General features: G+C 40.4%; 1 protein-coding gene across 1 annotated transcript; it reads left to right on the plus strand.

Moving 5' to 3' along the window:
• The first annotated feature begins 127 nt into the window (after positions 1-127).
• LOC144644494 (protein-glutamine gamma-glutamyltransferase K-like) lies at positions 128-12,780 on the plus strand. Its single transcript, XM_078503986.1, has 15 exons — positions 128-595; positions 1,683-1,730; positions 2,559-2,683; positions 3,333-3,515; positions 4,069-4,329; positions 4,876-4,994; positions 5,659-5,766; positions 6,280-6,460; positions 7,477-7,612; positions 8,234-8,337; positions 8,887-9,132; positions 9,662-9,946; positions 10,524-10,684; positions 11,365-11,507; positions 12,416-12,780. The coding sequence occupies exons 1-15, from the start codon at positions 489-491 to the stop codon at positions 12,555-12,557; spliced, it is 2,349 nt and encodes a 782-aa protein (XP_078360112.1). The 5' UTR covers positions 128-488; the 3' UTR covers positions 12,558-12,780.
• The last annotated feature ends 9,686 nt before the right edge of the window (positions 12,781-22,466 follow it).

Consider the following 22,466-nt stretch of genomic DNA (forward strand, 5'->3'; position numbering starts at 1 on the left):
TATATTTAATGTTTGTTTGTTGGTTAGTTTGTTAAAAAAAAAAAAAAAAAAAAAAAAAAAAACAGAAAAAAAATCTCGTTACGCCGCTTCTCGTTCGCCGTTCCGCGTTCCGCCGTTACGTGGATTACTAACAACCGACAATTTTTGATGTTTCGCCTCTTTCAATTCGATATTACAACGAAGTATTAAACGGAGAAATACAATCGTAAACAACTATGCTAATTGATCGTATATCTAAACCACGGTCACGGTTGTGATTCTCTTTGGACAACAAACAATACTGACACTTGAGGCTACCACTTGAGACTGCATGTGTGGTTGCCTAATTATTCGTTACGGAACCAATCATGTTCGAGAATTTATGTAGATTTCAAATTCATTATTGCATTAGGTGACAGACCACGAGTCGATTGTTATTGCCAGGCGTCAGGACCAGAGCGTGAAGTGTGACTTTAAACGGGTGTCTTGAAGAACGCGAATCCCTGAAAATGCCGCCAACTAGAAGGAGCCGTAGGAGCGGAGGTGCCTCAACATCGGGCAGCGGCGCAAGAGCGACATCAGGATCGCGTCGTGCTGCAGCCGCGAGCAGCCCTGAGTAAGTATACATGACATACAAATAAATTTATGCACTAAGCAAATCGTGCCAGGATTGGAATTGTTTTACTCTAGTTTTGCTTTGACTCAATTTTGAAAACAGGAAAATGCTTTAAAATGATTACAAACCGAAATCGAAACAGCCTAAAGGGTTTTAAACGAGATTTAAAGCTCGATCAGGCCAAACTTGCTTTGCGTGCTGATCGCCACCGCGTGGCTAGCTGTCTGCAGCGTTACGTGCCTTCATTTGAATATTCCAGCTGCATGGACGCTAAACTCTTAAAGAGTAGTTAAAGCACTTTGGCTTCATTCGGTGGGGAGTCATACGTCTTGATATGATTAAGAATGATCTAGTCTACAAGTACTTGGTAGTACTAAGACTGGATAGACAGAATAGAATAGAAAGCATATCGCAGAACATCAAACAGCACAGACGAAATCAGGAATAAATTTCACATTCGTCACGATCGGCTGGTCACGACCCTAATTACAGTGGGAATTGGCGGAAACCGTGAACACTTTTATCGGTCCCTGGAAGAGAAGTAAAGAAAATAGTTGGCAAAGTATTCGCAAAAAATTACCTTTTGGCTCTATATGTTTTGTTTGTCTTTCGTACAGTTTGTGTTTCCATTCAAAGACTTCCTGCAGAAATTTACATATCGAAGAGTCTAGGCGTTGCTTGTCTGTGCCCTTCAACATGGCACACAGCGCACAATATCCGTCATGCAACCTTTCAAACTTTGTCAGAGTTTTGTCTTTTCTCGTGTTTGTGCGCTTCAGCCGTTGCCCTACTCGAGTTTAGTTGCAAGATGTAGTTTGCTGTATAACGACTCAGTGTGTGCGTTTGGTTTGGTTAAACCGAAGATGTCTAAAAAGAAAAGAAAAGAAGAAGAAGAAGTAATCGAAACAAAAGAGTAACGCATTAAAATGAGGAAAATGTAAATCGAGCATTATTGTATTAAAGGTATTAAAATGCAAACCGGTCCGCAAATTGACTATGCTGTCTTTTGTGAATTGAACAGGATTTAACTCAATATAACAAGTTTTGCCTGGGTGTGACAGCTATCTTTGTTTTTCTCTCCTTACAGACCCAAGCGAAGAAGGACGACAGAGCATGATCAATCACACGATTTGCAGTAAGCGGCCGTTTACATAACATTTCAACCCCTTTGTTTATTAATTAGCATTAGCAACATAATGACATGGACATATCGTTTTGTCACTACTCTGACCCTATCGGCCTAGCCTGTGATCAGGCTCCCTAGTGGGGTATACAGCGAAAAAAAAAATCGGCGGGCTGAGCGTGGCCTGGGAAAGAGGCTCTCGCGCGAGCTCTCTACCCGGCCCCAGACCACGCTCGGCTCGTTTTGCTCGGCGAAATTGTTTTCGCGCTATACCCCACTGGGGAGACTGTTCGCAGGCCACTGTGACCCAAGCTAAAAAGTCGAAAAACTTGAATCAAACCAGGAGCTATAATCGGCAAATTTGCGTGTATCTGCGCATTTTTATGACGTCGGAGGTGGCGCAAAATGTTCTAAAAATAGCAAAATTGTCCCATATCATAGGTCTGCGTGGATCCCACGCTTACTGTCTCCTTCCTTAAGGAGACCAATCTGGGCGTGACTCAAGGTTTTATAACCCCCAAAATAAAGCTATTTTTCAACTTGTTCGGTCTAGACTGCCAACACTGTATGACGGCATTTTTTTCCTTCACATGCAACGTAAGGGTCCTGACCCAAGTGAGATCAAAATCCGTAATTGAGAGACGGCGACATCCCGTCCCTTTCACATCTGGAGACCCCCCCCCCCCTTTCCCCCGGAACAGTCCGATCACCTTTACTTTTTGAGCGTTTGAGACCATAAAAAGCAAATAGCTCAGCTTTGTCATTGTGTAAAGTTTTTATTGTATTAACGACAAGACATTATCAGTGTGTAGTTTGCAAGGAATACGTTTTGTCCTTAAGTGACTCACGGAGCCATGCAAAATCAAAGCTGGGAGAGGGGCTGGAAGGAAGGACGAAGGTCATCACTGACGACAAGTTCAAAGCTTTGAACAAAGCTCTGAAGGTCGACAAGAAGAAACCTCAAGGTAAGTCTGTGCTTGGTTAACAAGGTTTTCATGATTCTTCTATTCAGTTATTACTTCAACTGCAACTAGGCCACTTAGAATTCGTAGCACGGTGGCAAGGGCGGGAAGAGTCGCGCAAACCAAGTTACTACTGGATTTCGTTTTACCTCTGATTGGCTGAAAAAAATAACTTCACTCTGATCGGTTAAAGCAGGTCACAAGAGGTTTCTAATATTCAGTTTACTTCGAAACCCAAACCAAACAAAAGCATGCGGAAACAGAGCGCTGCAAAATTTTACACAACATTTTTTTATGTTTACCTATCAGATAAACAATGATGAATTGAAGCATAAATGTGTAGATTCTGCTACCTGGCTGTGTTGTTGTTGTCCTACTTTGGGTATCTTAAGGCTAACCTGTTACGCACAGCCTCTCCCATTTCCTATTTTTTCCCATTTCTTTTCCTATTCCGTTTCAATAGCGCCAGAAGAAAGCGTCAACTAGCGTAATTAATAAATTTGCGATTGCAGTTAGGATCTGATCGAAAAGAGAGCGCGACTACTCATACTTGTTGAACCGGAAAATTGTGAAGAAGGACAATTGCTCGCTGGTCATCAATTTTTAAACCTCTCCGTTTGTCTACGTGCTAACAGTTACGTTTGGTTTTCAGCATCACAGTTAAAGCCGGAGGAAGTGGACTTCCATATTGAAGAGAACAGAGAGGCTCACAAAACAGATGACTACGAGGCAGAACAGTTGATCATCAGGAGAGGGCAGACTTTTGACGTCACTTTGACGTTCAACAGAGAGTACAAACCCGACAGTGATGTCATTGTATTGCAGTTTGTCACAGGTTGGCAGCTCGGTTTTACCAAGAGAGAATCGTCCCGTGGAACGCATTAACACGAATCAATTAAAAAAATTTCAAGGACGAATGGCCGAAACGTCGTTCCCTTTTAGCGTTTATTCTTAAAAAGATTAACATTTACAGTACAGATTTCCTATGCAAGTTAATAAGTTGCGTCATTTTATTTTAACATTCACCGTCAAATAAATTTTGAAACACTAATTTTCACGGGTCATGGGTATCGAAAAGCGACTTCGACATCATCTCTTGTTGTGACTCATACAAACGTTGTATCAAACATCACCGGATCGGCTCGTCACAAGCTACATCACTGACCAGTTCCCTTTATGAGACACGCCTGCAGGAAATAGTATTCGTATTCAACAAAATCAGCATTGGCAATTGCAACGTTGAATACAATTACCATGATTCCCTGTATTCTTGTCTCGTAGAAGAAACTGGGCATTGGCGGTTGGTCAGAGTTTAGAACTAAGTCAACTTCTCCGAAGAAGCCTGCTTTCCTTTCTTTCTAGCTAAGCTGATTTTCTTAAAATTTCAGGTCGTCGCCCACAAGAAAGCAAAGGTTCTATTGTCCGAGTCCTCCTTAATGATAACCTCACCACCAACAAGTGGGGAATGAAAATCAAGCAGATCAGCGGCAAAACCATGCGCCTTGTTGTCATGCCTTCAGCCAAAGCTCTTATTGGTCAGTATGAAGTATTCGTGGAGACGAGAATGACGGATGCAGCTGGAAACAAAACAGTGTTTCGATATAAAGACGACGATAAAATCTGCGTCTTGTTTAACGCTTGGTGCAAAGGTAATTGGAAGACGCTCGCGATTAAAGCAAGTTTACGATGCGACCACTTGAGTTAAGAGTGCCGAATGATTAAAATAACTTATGTATAATAAGCACTGAATTTTGATTTTTATTTCTCCATGGAAAATGGAAACACTCTTGTAATTTCATTTGAAAACTGAAGATTGATTATGGCATGAACGTCAAAATTTCAGAACTTCACAGATGCCAAACATTTTCAATTTGATTTCCCTACTAAGAGAAGTGCCGTATATGTGGAACGTTTTAATATCAAACGATAAATGCTGAAATCAATCAGGACGAAGACTTCCGAACAGTTTTCAAGGTTCTCCCAATACTACGCGAGGACCTTCCCTAAAGACCGCTGAAAATCACCCAAAGATTGCAAGAACGCGCACAGGACCTACAAGATTAATGTGCTGTCTCGCTTGGACTCGTCAGCAATTAAATGTTTTTTTGTTTGTGTGTGTAAAATGCATCCGATTCAACTCCAACTCCAGCGGTTTCTTTTCATATCTTATTTCTTTGTTCTTGTTGTCTCGGCAGATGACTCAGTGTACATGGAGAAAGAGATTGATCGTGACGAGTATGTGCTAGCAGACTTTGGTTACATCTGGGTGGGCACCTCAAGGAATAACGAAGGAATTCCGTGGCAGTTTGGCCAGGTGAACGTCAAGTTTCCAATATTTTTCAACGATTCGTTGTAAATGAATTGCAGTCCTTTCGCCTTCGAGTGGATTCGCTAACGCCCAGTTATTAGGTTATTAGTTTGTACTTTTGATCAACTTTTGGCCGAAGTCCTTTCGCTTCTAGGTTTATGAATCTTTCAAATCTCTATATGATACGTTAGCTAAACGACCTACAGTTCGTTAGCGAACCGACTTTTGACGTATAGGCGAATCGACCAAAGACGTAAGCGAACTGGTCGTTGGCGAATCCAATCGTAGGCGAAACGACCGGTTACCTAATGTAAATAACTACATGTAGCGTTTAAAGATAATCTAGTTTTAAAGGATGTAAAAAACTAGCTGCCTGTGAATATATGTATAACCCACTCAAAATGCTTCACTAAAAAAAGACAGTAAGAATGTGCTTGTTTTATAATCCAGTCCCTGAACTCTCCCTTTCGCGCCTTATATAGGGGTTGAACCCAAGTACCTGAGTTCAATCACTAATATAGGGCGTGTCAGGGAGAGTTCAGGGATTGGACGACTTGTTTTCACGACCCGGGCGATCTTTATGAGCTTTCATTCACTGCATGATGTCTTATCTTAGCACTATGAGAAACACTCCAAGTCAATTTCACGTTCCTGTATGTTTGTTTCTTAGTTTGAAGACGTTGCTCTGGAATCTGCATTGTTTCTCCTCGACAAAGCCGAACTCTCCCCTAGAGCGAGGTCCAATCCAATCCAGATTGTACGAACCATATCAGCAATGGTAAGCACTGTGGATAATGCCTTTCTTTAGAACGCACTCTTTGAAACCTGAACTGACGACAAGTGAAAAGTCCTACACATCATGTTTCATACCATATATATTAGGTACACTGGATAGGTGACAAAGGTGAATTTTGGTTTAGACCATCATAAAAAAATAGAAGAAGCCTGAACAATAAAAATAGACTACCAGCAATCCCGGGTCTAATTTCTCCTGAATATTTCGGCGTAAATCTTGCAATAAGAACATCGCAACTCCATGCTTTGGATATTATTGAGCTGGCATTTATTGTATCCTCATTATTATTGCCATCGTCGCCGCGAAAATGATCCAAATCGTATTCGAAATCGTTTATAGCTTCAAAATAAAACCCACAATGAGATTTAAAATGCCCACTTAAGGGCGAGGAAGGGAAATGCTGGCTTACCAAAGACAGTATAATACTCACAAAGATGTTAAACTCTCAGGACTAATTTAATGGTATTTATTTATTTGTTTATTTTCGTTTCAAAGTCCAATTACAATGACAGTGATGGGGGCATTCTTTTCGGTCGATGGACAGAGACGTATCCTAAGAATTGCACTCCCCCAACTGCCTGGACTGGAAGCACGGCTATTCTGGAGAAGTTCTGGAAAAGGAAGTTCTATGTGAAATACGGCCAATGCTGGGTTTTCTCTGGGTTGGTCACAACATGTAAGTAACTGAATGCAGGAAAACAGTGTGTTTGTGGCAGAATAGAAGTGTTTGCCGGATAGATAATCTTTATTCTAACACAGTTTAACTCATCCTCTTTTTAAAAATTACTACACATAATCCAGGCGCGTAGCTGAGGTTTTTGGAAGGGTGTTCGTATTGACAGGAATATTTATTAGGAGGCTATTAAATACAAGCGCCGAAGGCGCGAGCCTCCTAGGGGGGTCTGGGAGCATGTTCCCCAGAATATTTTGAAATCGAGAGGCCCGGAAATGCTATTTTCAGCATTGTGCACGTCAATATTTCAAACTCGATGGAGTGTAAAATAACAGGTATTTTTAGTCATAACAACAATATTTAGTCTCTTACCTTTAGGAAAATAACTTAAAATAGGAGCTGGATCGTCCGGCTGATCGTTTAGACGCCATTTTGTACCCATTCTTCTAACAATATAATATTTTCCCGATACTTTTAGCGTTTTCTTGCAGGGTAATTTAAAAGTTGCAACACTCAAAGTTTGTTTTCCATTCCCCCACTATTTGCTAAAAGCTGAAAATCAACAGTTTGTGTTTTAAGTCCTCCATTATTGACCTCCAAAGGGGGTTCGTTCGAACCCTTCGAACCCCCCTCCTACGCGCCTGTAATCCTTGCATAAATACTAATATTCTAAATTATAAGCTATATAAAGAAGAATCTGGTTTCCACGAAAAGTAACTCTGCTTGCCTTATGTTGGAAGCAAGACTGTTCCATAAGATTGCGCCGCTATAATAATAGGTAAAGCTATTTTCGTAATAGTTAATGCGTGGTAATGGAACATTGAGTTTGTTATTTCTTCTCAGAGTCCCTTAGTACTGGTTGTACGCGGTTTCATGTTTTTCAAATTTAGAGCACAGATTCATAGATAGTCTGGAGCCAACCCATGTAGCTATAGAGACCTGCTAACATCGTGGCTCTTATCCAAGCTTCATTTAATTTGACTCGTATGCATCCTTACCGTTTTACTTGTATTTTTTAGTGCTGCGAGCATTGGGTCTGCCGACCCGTAGCGTGACAAACTTCGAGTCAGCTCACGACACTGACGGTAGCATGACCATTGATTTTCACTTTGACGAAGAAGGCAACCCACTTGATGATCTGAATGACTCCATCTGGTGAGTAATATAGTAGAAGTAGGTACTAGGCTATGCAGTGGTAGTGGTACGTAGTGGCAGTGGCAGTGGCAGTGGCAGTATTGGTAGTGGTAGCAGTAGAAAATCCTTTGCAAATGAAACCGACTAACAAACATTGTCACTTAAAGTGATCTTCGCAGTCGGCGAGACAGTCAGTCAGTTGACTCAGTCAGACAGTCAGTCAGTCAGTCAGACAGTCAGTCAGTCAGTCAGTAATCAGTCAGACAGTCAGTCAGACAGTCAATCAGTCAGTCAGGCAGTCAGTCGGTTAGTTGACTCGATCAGTCAGTCAGACAGTTAATCGTTCAGTCAGTAAGTCAGTCAGTCCGTCAGACAGTCAGTCAGAAAGTCAGTCAGTCAGTCAGTCAATCACTCAGTTAATCAAACATTTTATGGTGATAGAACGGGTATGGCAAATTTCTGAAACATTTTGAGGTTTCTCGAAGTAGGCTCTGTAAAATTCAATTACAGTTGCAATTGAGCGCTCTCTGGCGAAGTCTGCCATACTAAAGAGGAGGAAGCTAGCATTAATGTAAATGACCATAATTTATTGACATAGACCATTACCGAAGCGTATCGTCATCGATGTGACTTTCATTACAGGAACTTTCACGTGTGGAACGAGTCATGGTTCAAGCGTCCTGATTTGCCAGACGGCCATGATGGATGGCAGGCTCACGATGCCACGCCACAAGAGACAAGCGAAGGTATAATATTATCGGTGTTATTATTTGTGATTTATGAATGCAGTCATCAACCAACGACGGGTTTACATCAATCATAGCAGTCTAGCCTGTCCACCGATGTATTGATCGTTTCATCTGCCCGTTGGGTGGGGCAGCCAAAGGAAAGCCATGTAATGAATACGATGGTAAAGTTCTAAGTTTGGTGATTTTTATTTTATTTATACTGATAAATGATAAACGTCCTGAATTCTTCTTTATGCCTTAGGACGGGAATCGAACTCATGGCCTCCCAGATACCGGTTGGGCTCCCTAACCAACTTAGCTACGAGAGTCTCGTGGTGAGCTGGGTCATTTACTAGGTTGATATGTGACACGGGGCGTCCTTGTATACTGCTGAGGATCAGCAGGCATCAAGTGTTTAATAAATAATAGTAAATTGGCCTTTTTCTCCCAGACTAACCTATAAAGATCGACCTATATTGTTTAAAGGCCAGTAAAATGAGAAAATCAGCAACGATTTATTCAATCTTTTCCTTGTGGAGTATTAACCACACAATTATTTCATCTCAGGTGTTTTCCGCTGCGGTCCCGCCTCTGTGAACGCAATCAAGAAGGGCGAGGTGTATCTCCCTTACGACACGGGCTTTGTTTTCGCTGAAGTGAACGGTGACCGTGTGTACTGGGATGTGGACGATGATGATGGCTCCATGAAGGCTGGTTATGTCGATACAAACAGCATCGGCAAGAAAATCAGCACCAAAGAGCCTGGATCGAGCTCCAGGTTGGACGTCACCGGCGGCTACAAATACCGAGAAGGTGGGTGTGTAGATTTTTAATTGAACATAAGCCGGTGCAATTAGTTTGTGCCAGTTTGCCTCTCAGTACGCGAGGCCCCTCAGGACATATCGTTTGAGGTCTGTCTGGTAGGGACCGAGAGAAGCGAAGTCCCTACGAAAAAGACCGAGCGCCGATATTCTCCGATTACTGTCTCGAACTAGAAAAATTTTTTTTTTCCAGTCCCTGAACTCTCTCTTCCGCGCACCCTTTATAGGGGGTTGAACCTAGGCGTGGATTCAACCCCTATAAGAGGGCGCGTGGGAAAGGGAGAGTTACAGGGACTGGATCCATATGTCTCGAACTAGCGAGAAGTTAATATTTTTTTCCCATTCAGGTGCTATTGTTAATTTCTTTTCGTTTTCTCGCCGTGTTCTTTAAGTCTTATTACTTTACGGTGGCTAACATTGCCTACAAAACGTTTACAATAAGGTATCTGAGAGGTACCGCTTCAGTTGCTGTGAACTTGCTTTACTCAGTTTTCGTCACTTGCACTGTTCTATCACGGTAGGTTCTGCAGAAGAAAGGAAAGCCGTTGAGTTCGCTTATAAATTCAGTACCCGAAGTGAGTATGACATTTACAATGCTGAAAAAGAGGATGTGGAATTTAGCCTTGAAGTTTTAGATGACGTTGCCATGGGTGACAGCTTCGACGTCAAAGTTGTGGCGCGCAACAAATCCAATGACGAGCGAACTGTCAAAGTGAACATCACTTCCGTAATGGCATTCTACACCGGAATTCCAGCAAAGCCATTGAAGAGGGAGATAAAATCTCTCAATCTTGCTCCAAGAGCAGGTACAGTAATATCCAGTAATATTGCATCGTGCTTTAATTGGTGAACTGTTTTTAAATTATGGAAGAAAATAAAATAAATCAATGGTTATCGACCGATTTCGAGTAAAACAATTCTCATAGACGATGTCATAGGTGAAAATTTGATTGTGGGAAAAAACTACTCTCTGAAGTAGTGCAAAGTCTAAGTCTGCACTCGATCTTCGTTGTCAGTGCTTATCTTCGGTTAATTTCAGTAGCATAAAGTGACTAGGAGAGTAAGAGTATTTGTACTATTTCGTTGGATAGGATGCTAGTATGTCGCTGGGTTACGCCTAACATGAAATTTGCCGGTAGCCATTAATACACCTGAGTGGAGAGAGCTTCTATGAGAGTGAAGTGTCTTACTCGAGAACACACCACGGATAACCCGGCCATGACTCACACCCGGACCTCTTTATCCGGCGCTAATCATTAGGTCACCGCATCTCCCACGCCAAAAAAATAAGATAGCGAAATAAATTTTATTTATAAATTTATTTAAATTAATTAATGTCAAAGTGTCCATTGTAGACCTTACAATTTTACTTTTCTATTTCAGAGAATAGAGTGGTTTTGAAGATTGCAGGGGGAGACTACATGGGCAAGATGGCGGGAGATGGCAACATCAAACTGTATGTGAAATGCTCAGTGCAGGAGACAGGCCAGTCGTACGGTACCCAGGATGTAGTTGAGCTGCGGAAACCGAAACTTACAGTTACGGTAAGAATGAAATCTCGTCCCCAGGGCATTTTCGGTGTTTTTTTTGGCTGGTGACTAAAATGTTTTCCCGCCAGCTGCAATTTTGCGTCGAGTTCTGATTGGTTTATTACATCATTTGGGCATGTTGTGATTGGCCAGATGTCATTTTATTGAGTTTTAAGACCGTTAATTCCTCGATAGTAGTCACCGCCCCCAGCTAAAGTAAGAAAATTTTTTCTTACTTTAGCTGGGGGCGGTGACTACCATCGAGGAATTAACGGCCTCAAAACCCAATAAAAACACAAAAGATCACATAAAAGATGAAAGGTAAGTGATCTTTATTTATCGGGATTAGAGTAGATCAAAGTTTGGGATGAAAAGATGCGAAATTCAGTATTTTATGGAGCATTTCTCACGATCAGTTGATTCAAGCGGAGGTCAATCTTTACAAATTACAGTGAATGTATGGGATCAAGTAGCGCATACCGTGACGCTTACGTCACGCGGCCTCAAACACAGAGACTTGTCTGCCTGTGGGTTTCACAAAAACAGCAATAATAAATGAATTGTGTAAATAAACTTAAAAGTGTACAGTTGCCTTGTCCCCTTTCTTTAAATTGCCATGAGTTACCATCTACGGAAGGGGGAGTAATAGCGACAGGGGAGAAACAGGCATTGATTATTTAACTTTGTCTCCTCAGGCATCTCCTAAGACTGTAAAGCTGAACGGAAAGGTGGAAGTAACAGTGTCCTTCAAGAACCCTTTACCAGTTCCTCTGAAGAACGGACAGTTTCACTTGGAAGCTACTGGAATGTCACCAAAGTCTGCGGTCATTGAATGCGCGTAAGTGTACAGTCAATTACATGTAACAAATCAATAGATTGTGTTCTCAAACCATAAGATGTCTTTTACCAGGAAAGTCGATTCAGACAGAAAGTAAGAACTTAACTCGGGCCTTAAAATGATTCCGTTAAAATCTAATTTAAACCATTCACTTCCGTTACCTTGTTAAGGAGGTATCTAAAACTTCCTTACAGTAAAGACTCAGATCTTTCTACGCTTTCATTGTAATAGCTTTGAAAAGTTTTCAAGATACTTTATTCTCACGGTCTCTCTCCAGCCAGGTGTAAAGTGTGCACTAGCAAATCGCGATCGACCAGAAGTCTATCTAGGGAAGATGGTTGTGAGAGGGGGGGAGAGACTGATTTAACATGGGTGCCACGCATTAGAACACCCAAAATTCCCTGACTTTTCAATGACCCCAAAACAAGTTTAACTGACCTTGCACATTGGGCGAATTATCAAATAAGCCAAATCCACTTTTACATTTGCTTCAGCTTCTTCTGCAGACCATCGATATTCTTCTCTTCGTTTTCGATCTCTTTACGTTTTTCAAGGGATTTTGAACGCATGAAAACAAAATTCACTGACTTTTCACTGATTTACCAAGAACTAAGATTTTTCCCTGACTTTTTGCAAAATTCCCTGACCTTGAAAATTTTTTTCCCCTGACCGTGGCAACCCTGCTGAATGTATGGATATGTGGCGGACATAGGGGCTGGGGCTCGAGACCACACATGCCACTCTGGGTTGGTTACTTGGCTTCTATGTCAAAAGATATGCAGAATAAACGGGTACCCAATGTCACGCAATTCGTATAAAGAAATCAACTGTTATGGATGCGTAAATGAGGCTTGATTCACTGATACACAGAATATACTTACCCAGATTTTCTTTCTTTCTTTTTTTAGAGGACCTGTGGCTCCTAAGAAGGAAGCTAAGGGTACTGTTACCTTCACTGCCGTCCGAGGCCGACAGCGTAATATTGTTGTCAGTTTCCTGTCAGATGAGTTGGCTGGCGTGCGAGGGGAGTGTGCTATAAACGTGAATTAACACGGGCACTAATCAGTTGGAGTGTTTTCTTTTTACCTGGACAGAAGTCCTTTTATAAGCTTACGTGACATTCGGTTGTGTTGCTGTGAATTTATTTTTACGGTTCGTTTTTATTTTCCTTCATTGCAAGAGATGGCACATGTGTGATGTCGAGTTGACTATACAAATACTGTAAACAAGTACTCTTGACAGATAGAAAAGAAATAAAATGACAGTGCCGTCAGTTTGTGTGGGACAATTCCTTAATATGCATTTATTAACTTGATGTTACCGTCCCTAACTTGAGGAAATTGTGTTTTTTAAACCGACGAAGCCTTTGCACGACTGACAAACACGTGCCTAGACCCTGCCTTACTGAACAGTCGATGGAATCTGGGGACGAAAATAAAATCCAAATTAATTGTAGACAGAGGCAGTTTCCAGGCTGCTCAACAGTTTGGTGCTCTAGCCTGCGAACGCAGACGTATTTTTGGCTGTCGTTTCTCTTCGCCACCGAAAAGTTATTTTTCGGCGGAGAGAAACGTCATCATATAAAGTGAAATATTAACTTTCCCTGGCTGTTAATTATGTTTTCTTTCGATATTAACTTTACCAATAAAGTTCCATACAAATCCGAATTTTGCCGCCACCATTTTGACCGAGTGGTCATGACGTGAGCCTGGGTTCCCTGTGTTTGTGACAAGTCGACGATTTTCAGTGAACGGACTGTAACTTCTCTTTCCGAAAGCCTTAAATAGCGATCCGTATTAACCCTTTTCAGACCGGGGGGGGGGGGGGGGCTTTTGAGGCCCGCGCTGACTTTGAACTTTTATAACTTTTTTAAGATTTAACCAAACGCTGCCAAACTTTCTGACTTTTCCTAAAATTTATCTGGCAACAATTTGGTATAGTCAGGTGGCTTAACGCAAAATAAAGGCTTGATCGTGACAAGAGTGATAAAAGCGTGAAATTTGGCATACAACTTGCTTACACCCTACTAAATAATATTAGAAGGGGTGCCCAAGTGAATCTGCTCACGATTCCGTTTTAAGGGGATATTTAGTCAAAACCGGCAAAATGATTGGCGCCCAGGCTTCTCTCGTCCATCGAAGATGGCGGCGCTCTTGCCATTCTGCTGTCTTTGTAATTTTTTGAAGAAAATGTTTTAACTTCTTCGGAAATTTGTTAAAATTATATACAGAGCATAACAATAAGCACTTGTTTTATCCATTAAAATGGTTTTAATCCTGTTTTGAGTTAAATCATTTGTATACAAATGCTCCTGTTCGAGTTCGACTACTATAATTACTTGCAAAAAAATTTCGGATGTTTACTTTTGGACACTTTTTGTCTTATTTCGAACAATTTCCGACAAAATTTGCAGACACTAAAGCATGGCTTATCTAATTAAATTTACACATACAAAACAGGAACTTACTTAAACAACATCTGTGAAAAATGTTGTTTAACTGCACTCTCAAGTCTTTACGCTCTCGAGAAGTCTCTCCACTAAAGTTCGCTCCATAAGGCCATCCCAATAAAATGTTTCGTTTCCCATCGCCCGACCGACCCATTTTTTTCGAAAAAAAAAAAAAAAAAATTTCAGATTCACTAGTTAAAGAAGCAAGTGCTTCAATTTACAAATACACGATCTTGTTTTACTGACAACGATTGGTATACGATGTCTTTGTCTTTAATAAACATCGATACTACGTTATTTAAAGACTGTTTAGACATTTGATAAGGAATAACGAACGAAAAGACCACGTTTTCGAGTTGACTTTGTAATCAGGCTTTCTTACTTAGCAGCCCGGCCTTCTCTGGAACCCAAGTGTTTTTTCTTTCTTTTTTTTTTTTTGCCCGACCGACCGACCCATCATCACAAAAGATGGGGCGATGGGAAACTAAACATTTTATTGGGATGGCCTAACAAAGAAAAAAAAATTGAGCTTAAGGTTGCTTAAATAACTGCGGCAAGATCTTGGAAAAGATCTTCTGCTTCTAGTTTAATTTCCTCCAAAATTCCTGCCAATTTAAAAACTTTTTGTATGATATATTGTGTCTCAGTGTTTCTGAGGTCACAGGCGAAACAAACCAACAAGCCAGCGGGTGTGAATGGGCTTCATTACTGCTAACTTACTGCTGACATCAATCACAATGGAGTATACATGCATAACCACTATGCATCAATACCTTGATCGACTTGCTTTGCGACTGTAGACACTGGTGTTTGCATAATGGGCGGGCCGGGGGGTGTTATTTGTGGGGTGGTAAGGAGGAGCAGGTTTGGTTTTTGTTTTAAAGATCAGATCTTTACCATTGAAACCTTAATTCCGGGAATTTATTTTAAACTCTGGACAATGTAAAAACAATGCGTGGATGGCATTTGTCGTTTACGTCTTTTTCTCTAGATAAAACGGTGAGGCCCTAGATATTTATACAGTTTTAAGCATTAAGTAATATATTAGTTTAGCACACGACCCCACAAGCATTGTGCTTAAAACCCTTATTGTGTTTAAATAAAGGATATGACGATGATGATGACTCTGAACAATCCCCGGTGCGTCTTCTTTGCTGATTCTTCGGAAACAATGCTCTTGAATTTACCATGACGGTGATTTTTCGTTGACGCAAGCACTTTCGCCGAGTCATGTTCTTTTGAATTTTGTCAAGTTTGACACACTTTTTGGAAGGTCCCATTTTCTGGGCATAAATCATGCCGTTAAAAATGTACAAAAATAACAAAGTAAGATATGCAGGTTCATAGAGACAAACACGGTAGAAGTTAATGAAGACTGAAAACAAAAGCCTATTAGATAATAGTTTAGTGAGCTCACTAGAAAAATAGTTCTCGGCACAGAGTGATAAGAAAAATCAGGAAGTCTTCCATTCTCGCCAGGAGCACAGTGACAGATCCGTTAGAGAATGCAATAGTTTAACACTACAGCGTACGCGGAAATAGGGTATGAGGTAAAGCGTGCAAGGGATGACGTTACATTGATCTTTCATCCGCTGTGAAAAATACTGTTTATCTAATAGCCAATTGGGGGCGAATCTCTCTAACCACACGTTTCAAACTGTGGTACCACAGCTGGTCTTTTTAAGATTGTTTTCTTATGGTCCAAGTTTTAATACTATTAATATTATTGAAAAAACATGGCATTCAGCATGGGGCGCCACTTTTCACTAATAAACGTCAATGAAACTGTTCTACCCTTGGAGAGTCTAAGTCCCAAACTATACCAGTTTTCAACGCATTCACTGGATGTAACTCAGTTCTGTGGCATAATTGGAAAAAAAAAGACAGCATGTATCTTAGAGCATGAGAATTATGTAGTCAAGTAACACCTGCCCCGGACCACATCTAGACACGTCTCTTCGAGCAGCTGAGTGTCTCCTTAGAGATTTTCCAAAAGCTAGAGAGATATACGGTCATAATATATGACAAATCAAGTCCTCTGGATTCTGTGAACGACACACGACTGATGCCATTTTCAAAGCTAAAAAGAGACCTGCAAACTATTCCTCCGAGACAGGTATAATAAAGCGTTAACGCTTGGTTATCGGTAAAAAGAAAGTATGGCGTTTTATTCTAATTTGATCAGCTTACAAATTGATAAGAAAGAAGAAAACACCTAAAAGCAGAAAAAGAACTTTGAGCTTACTCTCTAGACATGCACTCCTGGAGCATGCTCAGAGGACAGTGTTGTCAGTGTATCAGGCAGGAATTTGGACGAAATCGAGACGCATTTCAGGACGTTCCTTCTCCTGCAGCGTTTTCATGGGCAAAAGGAGAGGACAACCAGTGGCAGCCACTTTAGATAATTATCCCAAAAGTTTCTAATGTTTGCAGAGAGCTTATCAAATGTATCTCTGCAAAGGACGCTGCAAATGCCGGTGCCAAACAAAAGTTGCAGTGCACGCCATTGTGTAAATGTGACTGCCCAGAGAGCCATTCTAAGAGCAAGGGGCATTTGTGAGGGTCTTAACATTGAACATGAGCATTCCCGATATACTATCAGATTTTAATGTACGAAAAGATGCGGTCAATTTACACCGTTTGTTTCGTTTCTTTGTTTGGTCCTGTGCTATCAGCCGAAGGAAGACTAGGTACTAGTAACTGTAAATTGGTTTTGTTGACACTATTTAACATGCCATCTTTTCCAAAATAAAAAAGTTTATAGAGAATTAAGGGAAACAAGACAAAATTACAAAAATTTGTTTCAACTAGGGCAAAATATCTGTTTTGAAAATAGAACCACAGGATACCCAACCTTGATATCAGTCAAAACCGAAATATCCCCTTAAAACGGAATCGTGAGCAGATTGACTTGGGCACCCCTTCTAATATTATTTGGTAGGGTGTAAGCAAATTGTGTACCAAATTTGATGCTTTTATCACTCTTGTCACGATCAGGTCGTTAAGCCACCTGACTAGTAGGGTTAGATAATGTGTCAGAAACTTGACATCACCATGGCAACAGCATTTTGACAGGCATGTTTTCCCAAATTTGTAATTCTGCGTGTTTCTATTAATAAAAATCAACTTAAATGGAATTATTTTTACATTTTTACGGGTTTAAGGCACATTTTTATTTATTTTGAGTACTTTGCAGTGATTTTGGGTGGTTTTCTGGCATTTTGGAAAAATTTTGGAAATCCAAGATGGCGGATCCAAGATGGCGGCTGTTTTGACATCATGATGTAATTGTCACGCGCCGTGACGTCACCATTCCACGTGACGTATACCAAAAGAAAGAGTTTCGGACATACAATACATCCTATAAGTTTCATGGTGATTGCTTTAATATTCTGGAAATTACATAGCCCCCCGCCCCCCGGTCTGAGAAGGTCCAAAAAAGCCCGGTCTGAATAGGATTAATCTTAAATAGATTGTCTTTTCTTATACGGTTTCCTCTGATAGCTTCGCTTCGTTTTCAATTGACACAGTGCGCGGCAAGAACAGAATCGAAAAAATATCAGCGTGCTCGTCGCAACAGATGTCACAGCTATGTTTTTGTTTCCTCTCTGAAAGCTTTCATATCGTCTATTGGACCATTTTAACTGCCAAGAGCGCGCGCAAACTATATGAGCTGGTAATATACTGTAAAACATAGAACAGGGCAAAAAACGGACGGTAAGCGGAGCAATAGAATGGCCGGACTAAACGATCCAAACCTTTAGGCTTGGAATTATAGTGGAAGTAATAATTCCCTTATTCGATTGTTTAACATGTAGTACGCGCGGAAATTTTACTCATTGCTTTTTTTTACTAGCCCCTACAGAGGAAGGAAAAATACTACGCAACTCTCAAAATATCCCCGTTTGCTATGTATTAAACTATAGAGTAAGGTGTACGTACTGAACGTAAATAGAAACTGAATAGATTGTTCTCTACACCGATTTGTTTTCACATAGCATGTGTCGCGAACATCTCCTGTGCTCGGCGCAATCTTTTCCTGGCCAATAGAGAATATATCAAAGGCATACATATTTCTCTTTCTGTACGAAGTTAAAACCGGCAAGAAGTAATTAGGCTAATTTATTGTTGGACTGTTTCGTTTTCGACTACAGCGTCGCTAGGTCGAAACAAATTCATGAAATTCATAAAGCAGGCCTCGCATCACGTGACTTTATATTCGCGCACTGATTGGATGATTGGTTGTTTTGGTCCGATCTGTGGATCAAAACATTTTTAAAAGTAGAAATGCTCTGGGCTAATAACTGGTCAACTGTAAAGCTAATGATAACCGTCAAGGGGGCGTGTTTTTTCACTTTATAGCCTCGTTACGGATTATGTGCCAAAAACAACTCGGCGCGCATAAAAACAATAGACGAAATCGAATAGCGCCGACGGAAATTTGCATTTTAGACGAAATGAATTTTCGCACAATTCCCTGGACGCCACGATGAACATTTGTACAATAATCACTCACTGACTATACTTTTGTTTTCTTTTGTTGTGGAAAACCATAGTGACAGGCAAACTTTAATGGCTGAACCAGACGGCCTCCATGTTGTTTTTGCGATTTGTTCTTTCGTGTACAACTGTGAGTAAATGTTAACTTTGTGAGCTTTTAATAGCCTTGCAAAATTCATTTTCAGTGTTTTTTGTCATATTGGTTCGATAGAGCGGTCAGACCTTAAGATAAACACATTCATACGTTCTGGACATTTTGTCTCCAAATAACAACATTCGACTTTCGCTAGTTGCTAACGAGCACTGATAAAACACCCTTACAGGTATGTGTCTCTTTCTCCCATCCGTCGAAAGCCTAAGCGAATTTTGCAATCAAGTTAGCACTAATTGTATCAGATTATCAACGATACATGCATCTGTAGTAAGTATGTGGAGTTGTTTTTTTTTTAGGTTGAAAGAGTGGCTGAGGGGCAGGCATCAAACAAATGGGTGCTGGAACTAGTAGAGCAGGGTAAAGAATTGCTTTGAATATTTAAGGCTGAGGCTGGTTCTTATATAATTCTATCTTATTTTAAAACTGCATTGCGATCGGGGCGATTATATGAAAACATAACACAAACGATCGCTCAAGTCTGCGACGACTGGGGCAATCACGATCGCTTGGATCGCCTGTGTTCTATCCTTAAAGCTTCTCTTTCCCTTCTTCGCCGTAAAACTGCAATAACTGAGAAGATAGAGGTCAGGAGGTTTGCTCTTTCATTGAAGGCTGCCACTGTGTTGGATCTAGGGCTAAAATGATTGTTTTTCGTGGGTCTTCTCTCATTCCAGGCGATCGGGACGATTATATGAGAACCCGATCGCTTCCAATCGATTCGATCGTCTCAGTATTTGCAAACAATCGATGCGATAGAAACAATCGGGGCGATCGTATGAGAACCAGCTGTTTGAACATTTAAACTGTGTTAAAATGTTAAAGCGTATTCTACTTTGCAATTTAATTTGTGTAATCGTTTAACGGGATATGTCATCGAGCGGTTTTCTGGAACTTGAAAATAATAAAAATAAAAAAAATAAATATGTGTTTATAGTGGTCATGCACTTAGCTTCATATCTCAACGAGATAGCTAGTTTACAGGCATGCCACTGAAACAGAGGAAACAAATAATTTATAAATGAACATAACAAGGTTAAATCCGCGCAAGAAAAGTGGCGTTTAAACATATCTAGTAAACTGGCCTTTAATATACCTAAAGAAAACAAATGTCCATGTATATCTTTTTTTTATGCTGAACTGATTGATTTCAAACTAACAACTCAGTGTCCTATGTATACAGCAATGTATAAAGCAATGAAATGGTCTCCGGATTATTTTCATGAGAGTCAACAAATATATCTTCAGTGTTTCGTTTTCTTCTTAGCGAAAAAGAATAAAGTTATAAGTGGCAGTTTCTCTTAAAGCGGTCCATCGCATTTCGGGTCGGAAAATATTTTTCCCTCAAACTTTGCCCAGTGAACTATCTTAGGTTGTAAGTAAATGCAACGACTTTAGTTTTTGGAAATACGTTAAAACATATATTTTTAGAGCTCTCAACAGTGAAGGCTGCAAAAGGCCTAATTTTGAGCTTGGCCAAAGCGAGAAATTTCATAAGTTGACTAGCTCGCCGCTCAAAAACAACCAAACGCACCAAATTATTATTATTATTCTTAAGTTAAGTGATCCTTCAAAGGTTGGAAACGCATGTTAATTTTGATACATTTTGATTTACGGGTCCGTGAAAATTTAAATATCAGCAACCGTTAGATCGCTTTTTGTAAACATGCAAAAGTATGGTGTCTTCGCCGGCCTTTATTTCACGAGTCCAGACCAGAACATTCTAAATTCCAACTGAATCCTACTAAACAGATGTTAGTAAGCATAGAAATGTAAAAATACCTTGCACTTTTTATCCCGGGGGGGGGGGGGTACTCCTTATAATGGCCTATACGGGGAGGCTCCGCCCGAAAGGGGTACCTTTTTCAGGCTCCAGGTATATAAAAGGGTAGGAATTTCACAAATTTAGGTATATGAAAGGGTAGGGAAATCTGTCATAATGATATTTTAAAAGGCCTTTACATTAAATATTTCGAGCAGACGCAACTTTTGGCTGTATCGTCGTAATTTATTAAGCGCTACATAAAAATGACAAGAAAACTTTCTGTTTTAGGTAAATGTGATGTCGTGTAGGTATATGGAAGGGGTGCCTTTTTGCAATAAAAAGTATACAAAAGGGATACTTTTTCTATCAAAATGGTATATAAAAGGGTAAGGGTTAGATCTCCGGGCGGAGCCTCCCCGTACAAAACTTTATCGAGTACCCCCCCCCCCCCCGGGCTTTTTATCTTCCTTTGCCACAGCGACTTCGAACATTTCGTGCTTGTGCAAGTATTTCATACACATTATGCAAATGAGCTTACTTACTCGCAAAAGCACAAAATTTTCGAAGTCGCTGTGGCAAAGGAAGATAAAAAGTGCAAGGTATTTTTATATTTCTATGCTTCCTAACATCTGTTTAGTAGGATTCAGTTGGAATTTAGAATGATCTGGTCTGGACTCGTGAAATAAAGGCCGGCGAAGACGGCATACTTTTGCATATTTACAAAAAGCGATCTAACGGTTGCTGATATTTAAATTTTCACGGACCCGTAAATCAAAATGCATCAAAATTAACATGCGTTTCCAACCTTTGAAGGACCACTTAACTTAGGAATAATAATAATAATTTGGTGCGTTTGGTTGTTTTTGAGCGGCGAGCTCGTCAACTTATGAAATTTCTCGTTCTGGCCAAACTCAAAATTAGGCCTTTTGCAGCCTTCACTGTTGAGAGCTCTAAAAAATATATTTTAACGTATTTCCAAAAACTAAAGTCGTTGCATTTACTTACAACCTAAGATAGTTCACTGGGCAAAGTTTGAGGGAAAAATATTTTCCGAACCCGAAATGCGATGGACCGCTTTAAGAGAAACTGCCACATAATTATCCCTTGCCAAATATACAAAGCAATTTTTGTGTAAATTTAAATTCAGTAATACTTAGCATTCACTCCAGCGACGATTTGTTTTTCATACATAATTGAAACCTCGCATAAAATATAGACCTCCTTAATTAGCTTCGTGCGGTTTTGTCCCATTCTAGACTGATGTAATGTTACTTAACCCTTTAACCGGCAGATTTCTGTGACTTTCTAAAGGTTTTTTCTGGGCTTATACATTCTGTAGAACTTCGTGATTGCATATAAGAAGTTCAAGTAAAAATTTGTGCTGTTTCGAAACACCGAGGGCTCAGATTTTTATTGTGACGTCAGTAGTCGGCAGTTGCTTCTTTCGTAGGCGAGATGTTGGGCTTGGATTTGGCTCGTTTTGTGTTTATAAGTGATTTTTGAGTTATTTTTCACTGCAGAAGCCCCCAAGCTGGCATCATTAAGCTAGAATGGTGGGTAAAGGCCAGCATCTGAAAGAAACCAGAAGTGAGAGATGATTTTGTCTTGATTGGAACGCCAGAAATATTCGAATCGAAAGATGGCGGTTCATGGGTAAAGTTGTCTCTCTGGCCGTTCTGTGGGTGGATTTCAAGACCTGCCAAGGCATTTTGGACGAGTTCTGACTTCCAAAGAATGCAATCGGTGCAACATTTTGCCGGCAGTATTGGGTGGCTCGACACTTATAAAAAATATATGAATGAAGGTAGGAAGCCTTTCATGCCGCCGCAATGACTGTTTTTCCCAAGCATCCCTTTCGGTCAGCAACGAGGAAATTACAGGTTTGCAAGCATAGCACTAATCGAATAGTAATTGCTGAGTCTGCTGAATGATTGATGGGAAATTTCCTTGGTGAACGGAAGGGAATAGGGTTGAAGTTTGCTGCAAATGTATATTTTTGAAGTCAGAATTATTTTTTCATTAAAAAAATGGAGGCAAAGATGTGTGTTTTTTGTTGTTGTCCTGTTACGTAGAAAACGGGCATTTTCAGATTTG

Source organism: Oculina patagonica, chromosome 2 (genome assembly GCF_052425735.1).
Source record: "Oculina patagonica isolate OP01 chromosome 2, crgOcupat, whole genome shotgun sequence".
Classification (NCBI taxonomy): domain Eukaryota; kingdom Metazoa; phylum Cnidaria; class Anthozoa; order Scleractinia; family Oculinidae; genus Oculina; species Oculina patagonica.

Coding starts and splice junctions, on each gene's coding strand:
- LOC144644494 (XM_078503986.1), top strand. CDS start 489: ATGCCGCCAACTAGAAGGAGCCGTAGGAGCGGAGGTGCCTCAACATCG. Junction 4,995..5,658: donor TTCCGTGGCAGTTTGGCCAG/GTGAACGTCAAG, acceptor TTTGTTTCTTAG/TTTGAAGACGTTGCTCTGGA. Junction 6,461..7,476: donor CTCTGGGTTGGTCACAACAT/GTAAGTAACTGA, acceptor TGTATTTTTTAG/TGCTGCGAGCATTGGGTCTG.